Genomic DNA, 12,803 nt, shown 5'->3' with positions numbered 1-12,803 from the left:
CGTAACAAATTGTTTCGTCGCAAAAAATTTTATCAAGTCCGATTCGATATCTACATCGTGGATCGTGTAAATTTATCGTAATAAAACCATGTGGAGTTGACTGAGCGCGACTAAATAAATTCTTGAATGAAGTTATATCCATGTCGCCGTTACACCAAGTTTGATGAATATTACGTAACGTGTGCGTGTCTACGCCGTTAAATACCGCCAAAATATTGCAATTATCTCTTATCACTTTTGGAATTTGTGTATATCGTTGAGTAACACAAATAATATCGGTATTTTTATGCCTGCCGCGAGAAAATATTCTAGCTGGATTTGTCTGCTTGTCCAACATTACATCATCGTACACAACCAAATTATTTTTATCTCCATCAAGATCATCTACGGATGGTGCTTCGTCTATATCTGTGATATATTCTATAATATTTTCGCTAATTTCCGACGTGTTATCACTAAAGTCCTTCAAAACCTGATAACAACGTTGATAGTCAACCGATGGTGCAACCAAATATAACTTGTCCCATTTTAACCATCTCATTATCAAATTTAGCAATAACTGTGTTTTACCTGATCCGGATGGGCCAATTATTATCATTCTTATCGAATTTGGTAACGCCGCGTGATGTTTTACCTCCTCGCGTTTCTTCGTGGCCGAAAAATCAATTACATCCATGATATAATATATTATGGATCTATATTGTGTAAAATGTCGTACGCGTACCGGCACGGAGAATCTATCTGAGGTCAAAACGCGCAATAATAGAAATGCAATTACGGGCACATGCGTCAAATGTGGCACAAAGAAATTTAGATTTTAAAAAAAAAAAGATACGGAGGTGACATTGCCGCAACCCTCGGAAATCTTCCCGGATTACCCTGGGCAAAGTATCCTGGAGAAAAACACGTCCCCGGATATAATTACTGTGGGCCAGGAACTCGATTAGATATCAGGCTTGATGAAAATGATCAACCAAAACCCGACGAAGAGCCAATAAACGCCATCGATCATGCATGTTATATTCATGATCTCGCGTATCGCAGCAAAGATTTGGAACAAAGACATCTCGCTGATGTAAAATTGATTCATGCCATAAACGCCGTTCCTAATAAAACTCTTAGACAAAGATTAGAGTCATGGACAATTAAGGGCGGGATGAAGGGTAAATTAATGTTCGGTGCGAATTATAAATAATGGAGGTAATATATTATTCACCACGAGGATTTTGGCGAGGAAAATCTGCAATTGCTAAACTTGCTAAGGCCGCTAAAGTAAAAATACCTGTCGCTGCTTCCTGGTTATCGAAACAAGCTGTCTGGCAAATTTATCTTCCTCCTCCTAAGAAAATTCCCTACGCACATTTTGAAGTTAGTGTTCCCAACGAGGTTCATCAGGCCGATATTATGTTTCTTCCGCATGATATCGTTGACGGAATAACGTACAAATATGTGCTAACTATCGTTGATATTGCTAGCAGATATAAAGAAGCGGAACCATTAGCGACTAAAACGGCCAAGGAAATTGCTAATGCATTCAACAATATCTATTCGCGATCGCCATTAACATGGCCATATTTACTTCAGGTTGATCCCGGCAAGGAATTTCTCGGTGCGGTATTATCACTTATGAAAAAAAAATAACGTTAATATTCGACGTGGTCACGCAGGAATTCACCGAGATCAGGCTATCGTTGAACGATTTAACAAAACACTAGCTGAGCGATTATTTGGATACCAATATGCACGAGAATTTATTACCGATGAACGATCTCACGAGTGGGTATAGAGATTGCCAGGCGTAATTAGCGCGATAAATAACGAAATAACTCGACCAATAAAAATGAAACCGGCCGTTGCTATTACAAAAACAACTATGCCAACACGACGAGATTTCTCAATACAGCCCGTATTAAGTAGCATCATAGTTAGATATCTATATAAACAAGGCGAGGCTGAAGGTGGCCGAAAAAGAGCGACTGATCCAAACTGGAGCGTCACTTCACATAAAATATCAGCCGTAACAAGATCGTCCGGAAGGCCGGTCATGTATACGTTAGATCAATTTGCTCCTCAACGCGGATTTACTAGAGAAGAATTACAAATAATTCCCGCCGATACTCAATTTCCACCAAAATCACTTAAGTAAAATTCGTCCTAACTGAGACAATTTTCTAACTCTAGACACGGCTAAATAAACTAAATTTGACCACATTAATCTATCATCGACGATCCAAACTTGACCCTCTATAGTTAGTCCTTGAGAAGAATGTATCGTCGTTGCATAGCCTAATTTCCATGGAGATTTTTCTGCGTTTAGCATATCATTGACGAAATTAATATTGACATTAACAATATCATTTAGCACCAAATTCTTTTTTTCTCCACAAACAATTACGTCGATATTTTGTTTTCGAGTGTCCGCAGGCCTATAACATAACGGTACTTGCAACGTTGGAAATTTCTCACAATGCAACTTAAATAATTTTGCCTGAAGATCATCACGAATTATTTTTCTGCTAGCTACGATCAGATGATCAGGGCGCCATAAATTAAGAAAATCACTCATCGAGGTTTCATTAATTATTTTTCTCATGACAGTACATTGAATTTCATTTGATCGTAGTCGAATTAATTTCTTAAATTCCGTCAATAATTTATCCGTAGATCTATAATCTGCGTCAATTTCTTCATAATAATCAACGGCGTTTTTGAGCCAATTATGTGGAGATTCACCTTCTATCGGATTTGGTTGGCCATGATCTCCGCACATTATTACTGCTGTATTTTTCTGAGATAGCCATGATAAAAATAATTTCAACGTAGGTAAATTTATTGTACAAACTTCATCAATGATTATGATTTTATTTATGTATTTGTCGCCCATCCGCACAGGATCCCATGCACCACCGTTATATTTGAAATAACTATGATAAGTTCAAGATTTAACTCCGCGTTGTTTCATTTCTCGCGCTAATCTGTGTGTTGGCGTTAATACGATCATATCAGAATTTGAAAATAATTGTATCGCTCTCGTTGTTTTACCGCTACCGCCAGGACCGTTCAGATACACGAATTTATGTCTTGAAATTGGATCACTTACAGAAACTCCCGCAGATATTTCTTCGATATCTCCATGATGAAATTCATCACGATCTTCAACGTCTGCGTCTTCACAATAATCAAGAATATCTTCATCTTTTTTTCTCCAAGTTCCCCATGGGCCATCCTCGGTGAGATAATTTTCCACCAAATTCAGATATTTACCCTCAATATAGAATGAATCTGTCGCTACTCGTACTGCAATATCGGAGAATTTATTTATCATCGAAAGTAAATTGATACTTACATAAGCTAACATCGATGATCTTAAGTGCGTATACTGGGGAGATTCTCCGTCGAGATAACTAACCACAGTACCTAACTTCGCTCCATCTACGAAAATATTTTCTCTGCCACAAAATACACCTCTTGATGTTGTATCATTGAGAATAAAATCTAATTCCGCATCGTTCATGAACAATCTAGTATGACGTCGTTTATGATCAACTGAGCCACCTTGAGTAAATTTACCTATTATTTTTCTTCCTATATCCTTGGCGTTATCACAATCCGTCGGTAGCCATACTTCAGTTTGTTTTTTATACGAGATAATTGCCTCGCTGACTGTTAATTTTGTCAACATCGCTAAATCTAACATATATTGCAATAGCGCTATATGAACCCAGCGTCGTTGTGAGAAATGTCTGCCGAACCAAATATAGCAAATTTTATGTAAATTATCCGCGAATTTGAACGATGTAACGCGCGCGAATCCGGTTAAAATAAAACTAGGTAATGGTCCGTTTATTGCAACTCGCGTCATTTCACTACAAGGATGGCCATATTTAGCAAAATATTCGGCGCAATCACCGTATCCTAAGAAACTTCCTGGATAACACGCTGACATATCGATAGATATCATATTACTTGTAAAATCATATTTAGTATTCCATAATCCTCCGTGACCGTATTCAATGCAGCTCATTTGTACATCTTTAAGAAATTCACCTCGCGTTGGCTTCCATGAATTTTTCTCTCTAGCGGCGTGAGCAGCAACGGACGGAATAGTAAAACAGGTCGTTAATAATTGTTCGGGATTCGCTGAATATTTATGCGCCAATTCGCTCATTGAATCATGGAGAGATTTATTTCTGTAAATATCGCCGCGTGGTAGTACAAACTGGTCATATTTATCTTCGCTCGAGAATAACCAAACCGAAATTGGGTCTGATTTACTTATTTCACTAATAAATTTAAATATATTTTCCTCGAAGAATTTAACTTCACGTTGTCGTGGAAATATCGTTACCGTGCTCGACCACGCATGAGAATTATGATCGACGATCACTATTGACAACCGCGAGATTTGTACAGTGAATCATACAAAATTTCACCAGATAATGTCTTGACCGGATAGGAAATTTTAAATTTCTTGATAACGCAGCTACGTCATCTACCGATGCGCCATCAACAACAGTCTTTGCCCATGTATTTATCTTCGCTAATCTTAATACGGTCAACCCCGATCCGCGTTTCGAATTTTTCATATGCTCTATTACACGCTCAGCGACGCAATTTATCACCGAAGATTTCTTCATCGGAGGTAATTTTTTTACATCTGGTTTATCATTCAGCAAATAAATTCCATAAACAACGGCGCTAACTGGATAAGCCTTAACATAATATGGTTTATCAATGCCTAATAATAATCCAGGTCGACTATTCGCATCAATAATAACATTTTTTTCCCCCTCCGATCACAGGATCTCGTTTATCACGAATAATCCATACACCATCTGGCATTTGCACAATAAACTTTATTCCAAAAATAAATTTCTCATTAGGATGATTTTTCTTGATATAATCAATTATTTTCTTGGCCCGCTCATTGGTCATCGTATTGTCGATCAAATTTGTTTTCCAAGTCGACCATGCATGAATCGCTCCATCCTCCAAAAATTCCTTCTTGGCTTGATTAGCTTCAGAAATCTCGTATTCAGCTTCATCAAGGTCAAATAGTTTCATATTATATTTTAAACAAATATCTAAATAATAATGAATCATTGCAAATGGCTTCCGGTTGGTTCAGTAAATTACTGTGATAAATCATGCAAAAAAGAATATTGTGGCACTCATATGCAAGCTGTTCGAGATGGAAGTTTAGGACCGCAGAAATGCATGAAATGTCAAGTTGGCACGCGAGGAAAAACTCGATTATGTCTAAAATGTGGTGGAAAACGTTATCGAGAGTTAAAGCGACATTATGACAAAAAATCCGTCAATGACGCAATGACTTGCGAAGAAGATTATCTTAATAAATTTCAAGCAAATTATGATTTAAACAAACAGAATATCATATATGATCAAATATTCAAGACTCACCCAACGATTGATGGCTATGAAGCGTCACGAGATGGTATTGTTAGATGTATAAAGACAAGAAATCACGTCGGTAATATCAATAATTTTGGGTACCTTAGATTTAGTGCGGGGGGAAAAAATTATCTTTCTCATAGATTTATTTTCGAATGTTTTCACGGCCCTATCAAGGGCAAACTCGTGATCGATCATATCGACGGAGATATTTTAAATAATTCCATAGAAAATCTTCAGGCAATCACGTCTAGTGAAAATAGTTCACGTGGTAATGCTGGTAAACACTCAAAATATCCTAAAGCAGTTAAATCAACAAATTTAGAAACTAACGAAGAAATCGTATTTAAGTCAATGAGCGCCGTGGTAAATATTTTAGCATTGATCCGAAATCTGTTCAATGTGTTGTGAAAAAAATAACCAATTCGGCATTTTCATGTTAATTTGATGTGCAGATCAAATTTTCTCCACATTCCAGCGATACTTAATTACAAAAAAAAAACAATAAAATTTATTCATAAAATAAAATATTTTTTTTTACTTATTGAAGATATATTATTATAATATGAACGAAGAAAATATTACAATTATGATCGACGCTATCGAAGATTTAAAAAATAAAAATATAAATTTGAGCGATGATCTAGACACAGATAAAATTATCTCCGAATATGAACTCATCGCTTAGAATAAAATCGATCACAGATACGTCCTGCCGTCAGAATATAAATTTATAAAGAATATTCAATCCGCGATGTATCAATCATTGGCATTCGTTGACGAGGCGCAGATCAAAGACTTTGTTGCGTTATCTACGGCTATCGAAAGAATCAGATCGGAATTATCGAAGAATATGTGTCAAGGAAAGTTATTAGTACTCGCGCCAGGCAACTAAAAAATTGGTAAATGTGCAAATTTCTTGATTTTGAGTACCAAATACCCCTCAAAAATAAGAAAAATGTACAAATTACTTTGATTTTGACTACCAAATACCCCCTCAAAATCAAGAAATTTGTACATTTTTCTTCGATTTTAGTAAAAAAAATAAAAATTCAGTGAAAATATTATTTTAGTAAATAAAATTAATTTATAAAAAATAAGAATAATTTAGCAAAGTGAATAACTTCTTGATTTTGACTACCAAATACCCGCTCAAAATGAAGAAATTCGCGCAATTTTCTTGTATATTGCAAAATAATTGTTGATTTTTTCTTGTTTTTGAGGGGGTATTTGGTAGTCAAAAATAAGAAAAATGTACAAATTTCTTGAGAATTAAAAAAATAAATAATTTTAACTTTTTTGCCGTATTTTATCTATTTTTTGTGTCATTTTTTCCCGGTAGAGAGGCTACGATTTCACTAACAAATTATACTTAACGTTTCTCCGCGAATATCAAGCAATCGTCCGTGTTGATCTGTTAACTGGAAATTAATTCTCGATAATAATCGATTATGACATCGCAGGTAAAACAAATTGACTGGTTCTTTTATGATCAGGTAGCCCGGAGACATCAGGCGAGAACGAATTCCTGTTATCGATAGGAGATTATTAAGGTCGTTTTTGGTTGCGTATTTGGATAGATCAATATCAGTTACGTCTTTTTTTTTTTTTCTATAGAGCGATCGTCCGTAAATGTCAACCATATTTATTAGATGTGTATTTAAGTAATGTTTTTCGATATGGATCGACTGCACGCGAAATTGCGTCAAGAACATTAATTGATTCTGGCCCACATATCGGTGGATCGGTCAATGTTTGTGTTGGCAACGTCGAATAATAAACGGGAATTTTTAACTTTGATGTGTATTTGATAAATTCTTTTGGCGGCGCTAACCCGTATGAATCAAAATAAATAGCTTCTCGGGGATTTATTGCGTAAGCGACCCAATGTGTTCCTGGGCCGATACTTGAACCGAGATTTATTATTCCGGTTTCATTAATATTTGGTTTGTCAGGAAGTTGATCTCGCATAAATACGCCTCTGAAGAATTTTATTTTTTTACGCGCTGCCTCGTTAGATAGATCTAAATTTGACATCGGAATCATGCTAACCTTAGGCCGCGTCCGTATCTTGGTCGTTCCAGGTAAGCGCCGCGTCCGTATTTCGGTCGTCCCAGGTAGGCGCCGCGTCCGTATTTCGGTCGTCCCAGGTAGACGCCGCTTCCCTCTTTCTCTTTTATTTTTTTGATAGCGGAACCGAACCTTGATATCTCGTCAAATATCTTTCGGCCGCCGACCGTTGAGGCCCTATTTTGCCGCCTTTTTTTTACCATATTGTCCTCCCGTTATCCAATCCACCAATTTACTACCTAAGCTTTCCGCCGCCCCTCCTAGCAAACTTTTACCAACGCCCGGTAATACGCTTTAAGCGACGCTGCCGATAGAACCCCAAATTCCAACTCCGAATTTAATCATATCTCTGACGGCGCCAGGACTAAGGTTAATTTGGACACCTGAATTCGCCGATTTAGCCGCGGTAAAATGCCCGTGCTGCGTCTTAGTTAACGATAATTTATTTGGTCCGCCGTGAAGTTGATCGTTTTTTAACGTTAATTTTGCGCCGCTTTTTCTCGTCATCGACGATTGAAGTTTTTTTATTTGACCCGGAGTCAAAGACACACTAACATGATCGTATGGCATTATATTGATTCGTTGATCTAAATTCTAAAATAAACTTGAAATGGCGCCTATAACAGCTGGAAGCGCGGATGCTAATAAAGAACCAAAAAATCCACCAATTTTAATCATATCTCTGACTGCACCGGGGCTAAGATTAACATGGACGCCTGAATTTACCGATCTGGCCTTAGTGAATCGTCTATGTTGCGTTTTGGTCAACGATAATTTATTTGGTCCGCCGTGAATTTGATTGTTTTTTAATGTTAATTTCACGCCGCTTTTTCTCGTCGTCGGCGATTGAAGTTTTTTTATTTGACCCGAAGTCAAAGTCACACTAACATGATTGTATGGCATTATATTGATTCGTTGATCTAAATTTAGATTACATTCTCTCTATTGGTGCGTCAATGACTCTCATTCTACCGCTAATTCCCTCTAGAATCATCGTTCTGTCGCTGAGTATCACCGCGGTCGCTCTAGCAGGTCCACCTGTATTAATTCTGGCCTTGAAATGTATATCGACAACGGATTGTTTTATCAAATCAAGATGTTCTTGTGAAAAATAATAGATAGGATAAAGTTTATTGAAATCTAGCTGTGATATTTGCAATCCCGTATCAATATTTTGATCTCTTCCCATATAACTTAGTATGCGATGATACGCACGAGCCGTCGAGTAAGTCTCAAAATTGATCGATATTTCTTCGGTTGGCTCTTGTTGTCCGTTTATTCTCAATGATATCTCTGTTGCGGCGAATTTATCAAATATCATGTGACTATGCGTTTGATCGTATCTATCTGCGTTTTGAAGAACAACGAAAATATGTCTTGGTGCAGACACGCCTTGGTGGGCCGCAATACGCCAGGTAAAATTACCGTTGATATTTACATCGATGGAATCCGTGGATGTTGTTAGCCATGACATAATTGATTTACCACCTTGCTCCATAAATGATATTAATTTTTGTTCTTCAAGCATTGACGGAGTTATCGCTGGCATCCACAAAGTAAATTTTTCCAATTTTACTTTACCAGCAAGGGCGGCATCAGCATTAGCGTCTGCGTCAGCTCGTCGCCAAATGGCACGATTACTACCATTTCGAACGAAGGTAATTGTGTGTTTCGCTCCAAATATAACTTTTCTAAAATATCTACAAAATCCAAATACATGCGATAATGGAATGGCGCAGGAGAATTTTCTGCGATCCACCGTCAACATGGATCTTCGCGTCGCAAATCCGAGGTTGTAGTTGGGATTAACGCGTTTTAGGGAATCATAGGCAGCGCCCGGTCTATCTTCGTATGCAGGGCCGACTGGTTGGTTGACCGCGGATGCGCCATGATCCGTTAATATTTTAATATACGGATCAAAATCGGCGTGATCGGAATTATCCTTGGTAAACATCATACTGGGACCAGCCGATCTGGTAAAATCGTTGGAATATCTTGCTAGGCCAATAATTGTCGTAGCAATATCAACATCACTGGTAATTGATTCAATTTCTCTTCCATCAATCATGTATGTGGCGCTCTTAAATAAAGCCATAATGCCATTATTGACAAATCCAACTCCAAAAATATCCGGGTAGAGGGTATTATCTGTCTTTGTAATTTCCCTCAGTAATTTCGATAAATGCCTCAGACGGAAGAAAATATCTTGTCGTGTCATGAACTTGAACTTCGACGCGATTGTCAGTATTAGGATCCACTGCGTAATACGAATAATATTGATAATCACGCACAGAAGTGTCCCTGCTTACGGGTTCGTCCATGTCGAATGCTTCGTTAGATGCCCGTGCAAACATTATTATAAAGATTATCGTCTAAAACGAAGACCACTTCCTGATATAAAACTCGTATTTGCTAATTCTTGACGCGCTATTTGATCCTGACGCACTATTTCTTTTTTAATTTCTTTACTAACCTCCTGATTTGCTAATTCTTGACGCGCTATTTCTTTTTTAATTTCTTTGTTAACCTCCTTACTAACTTCCTGATCTGCTAATTCCGTCAATTTCCTATTTGCCGCGCCATTTATTATCCTACCAATATCGCTAGGCATTACATCTGTGCTTGGTAATTTGACCGGCGCAGGTGGTGGTTTTTTCTTTCCCCTCTTCAATAAATTTGATATTTTACCTCTGACAAAATCAAATCCTTTACCAGCTAAATCACCGATCTTAGAGACAATTGTCTCACCAATTTTTCCTATGGCTTTCATCGCGAGTTGCTTAGCGGCTGGCCCGATTTTAGGGGCTATTCTTGTGACGAGGCTCTTAACAAAACTGCCTAATCCGTTGCCATGAATGTATTTATATACGGGCAATCGAGAATTAACTACGCGAACCTGAGTTGGTCTGCGTTGATATTTGTGAACTATCATTATTTATTTGCTACGATCTAATCAATGAGTTCGTCGATAAGTTCCCTGTATTCGTGAACGTTTATGATACCGCCGCGAAATAATCGCTGACAAATATCTGAGGCTTCATTGATTATTTCACGCGAGCTATTTCCGGCTCGTTTTCCCCCAACAAGTACCTCTAGTCGAGATACGTCGTTGACAACACTATCTGGGCAGACTGTGTTATAACCTCTGCCGGTCTTTGGGGCAATTAATTTCCTCGTTTTGAATATATTTTTTCTAAATTCTTTATATCCCGCATGGTCAAGATTAACTTTTCGATTCTTAGAGGCAAAATATAACGCAGAAATCCAATCATCATCGCCGAGATCTTGTCCTTGCTTTAGGTATTTTGTTTTTTCTTGATATCCGTACACAGCAATGGTTTCTAAATTTCCCGGATCTTTGACAGATCTGATAGTATCTTTATTGAAAAATTTATGAGCTTCAACTCCATGTATGGTCGAGTTGTCTACGGGTAAATCTTCTTCTTCTTCTTCTCCTTCTTGTTGCTTGGTTTTTTCTTTTTCTTGTTTTTCCCTTGCTCTTTCTGCGTCTAGTTGTTTCTGAACTTCTTCTCGCTGTTTCCTGGCTTCTTCTTGCCTTTCCTTCCGTTGCCTAGCTTCTTCTTCTCGTTGCTTGGCTTTTTCTTCCTTTTCCTTCTGTTGCCTAACTTCTTCTCGCTGTCGCCTAGCTTTTTCTTCTTTTTCATGTTGTTGCCTAACTTCTTCTTCTTCTTGTTGCCTAGCTTCTTCTTCTCGCTGTTGCCTAGCTTCTTCTTCTCGCTGTTGCCTAGCTTCCTCTTCACGTTCCTCTATTTGAGATATTTTTTTTCTAAAATTTATATAATCTGGATCCCTGGTATCGATAGGTTTTTTCTTGGAGGCAAAATATACAATTGGAGTCCAATCGTCTTCTTCTACTTTACCGACGTGTTCTGGTTTTATAAAATCGCCTTTGTACTCAAAACCAAACCTGGCAATATTAATTAATTTATCTTCATCTTCAAGGGCCTCGAGAGTATCTTCGATAAAATACTTACGAGGAAGGGGTTGAGATGCTTTATTTTCGGGCTCAATTAACATCTGTTTTCGTTGAATTTTTACGGGTGGAGGAGCTTGTCCAGGTGTAGGTTGTACCACCAGAGGTGGAAGTACTCTTTTACCGCTTTTTATTTCCCCTTCAAGTTTATCCACTTCGCTGAGATAAGCAATAAAATCAGGGTCGTCATTTTTGACTCTATCAAGGCCATGATACACATAAAATATCCATTTTATCCAAGCGTTGCTAGATACGGGTTTATCGGCGTATTCAGGTTTTAGAACAGCCGGTCGTGATTTATAAGTTATCAAAGCGACGGAAGCCAAATCTTTGTAATTTTTGGATCGCCTAATGTTGTCAATGGCCACACCAGTGAATTTATCAACTGCACGAATTCCACCGACGGCTCCTTCTTCCTCCGTATCTGCTTGCACAGCTATTTCGGCCGCCGCTGGTCTAGGCACCGGTCGAGTTTGTTCCTCAATTCGCTTTAGTACGGGAAGAATTCCGCGTTTTCTTACCTCAGGGTCTTTAACATCACCGAGTAATACTCGTTCGGTCGTTTCAGTGACAGGCTTAAATAATTCCGCGGATAAAATTCGCCAAATCCACGTTTCGCGTCCTCATATGCTCGAATTTTTCTCTTGAGAGATTCTCTCACAGGAATATATGTTTTTAACACAGCTAATCTTTCTCGTGCCAATCTAGCAGAATGTGGTTCTCCAAAGCTCATTATTATTTATGCACAAGTAATTTTAATTTATCTTCAAAAACAATTTGTTACGTACAGATGTCTTTTGTGTACATACCTAAAGCATGTAGTCTGAAAATGACCAAAATAAGCCCCAGTAGCAGCCCTTAAAAGTGAAAATAAAGGCTCCCTACGAAATTATCACCGTAAAAGGTTTTAATTTCGTTGGAGATTAAGGTATGTACATCTCTTCTGCTGCTGTGTGACAAACATGTAATAACATGATAAAATATGATCTCATTGGGAAAATGAAAATGCAAGCACTGCGTGTAATAATGAAAGGCTTAAGAAGTGGGTTTCTTTTCTCTCAATGAAAACGAATTGTTTTGAAGGAACTGAAAAGCGGGATTGCTGGACTCTTTTGTTACATCTGTCAACGGTCTCTTCATGAGAAAATTAAAATAGATCGGAAAGGCAAAACAAGTTAACAACATTTCCGAAAACACAATAAAACGTACGTTAGCATAACAAAGAGTATCTTTTAAGCAAGAAGTTTCTAAAATAAATCAGTTTTAGCTTTCTACTGAAATAATTGGTCACCACTGAGTCGTACGATTTATTCAGTAATGTGATGAC

At 37.7% G+C, this 12,803-nt stretch overlaps 1 protein-coding gene across 1 annotated transcript; it reads right to left on the bottom strand.

Annotated features, from left to right (window-relative positions):
- Nucleotides 1–6,701: 6,701 nt before the first annotated feature.
- On the bottom strand, nucleotides 6,702–12,265 carry LOC149807540 (uncharacterized). Its single transcript, XM_089967562.1, has one exon. It carries the CDS (start codon nucleotides 11,518–11,520, stop codon nucleotides 10,432–10,434), a length of 1,089 nt encoding a protein of 362 aa, XP_089823688.1. The 5' UTR covers nucleotides 11,521–12,265; the 3' UTR covers nucleotides 6,702–10,431.
- Nucleotides 12,266–12,803: the final 538 nt, after the last annotated feature.

The sequence above is a fragment of the Sinohyriopsis cumingii genome, chromosome 1 (genome assembly GCF_028554795.1).
Source record: "Sinohyriopsis cumingii isolate HCF-2022 chromosome 1, ASM2855479v2, whole genome shotgun sequence".
NCBI classification, from domain to species: domain Eukaryota; kingdom Metazoa; phylum Mollusca; class Bivalvia; order Unionida; family Unionidae; genus Sinohyriopsis; species Sinohyriopsis cumingii.
Note: the sequence above shows the minus strand (reverse complement) of the source record. Positions and strands in the feature narration are given on the sequence as shown.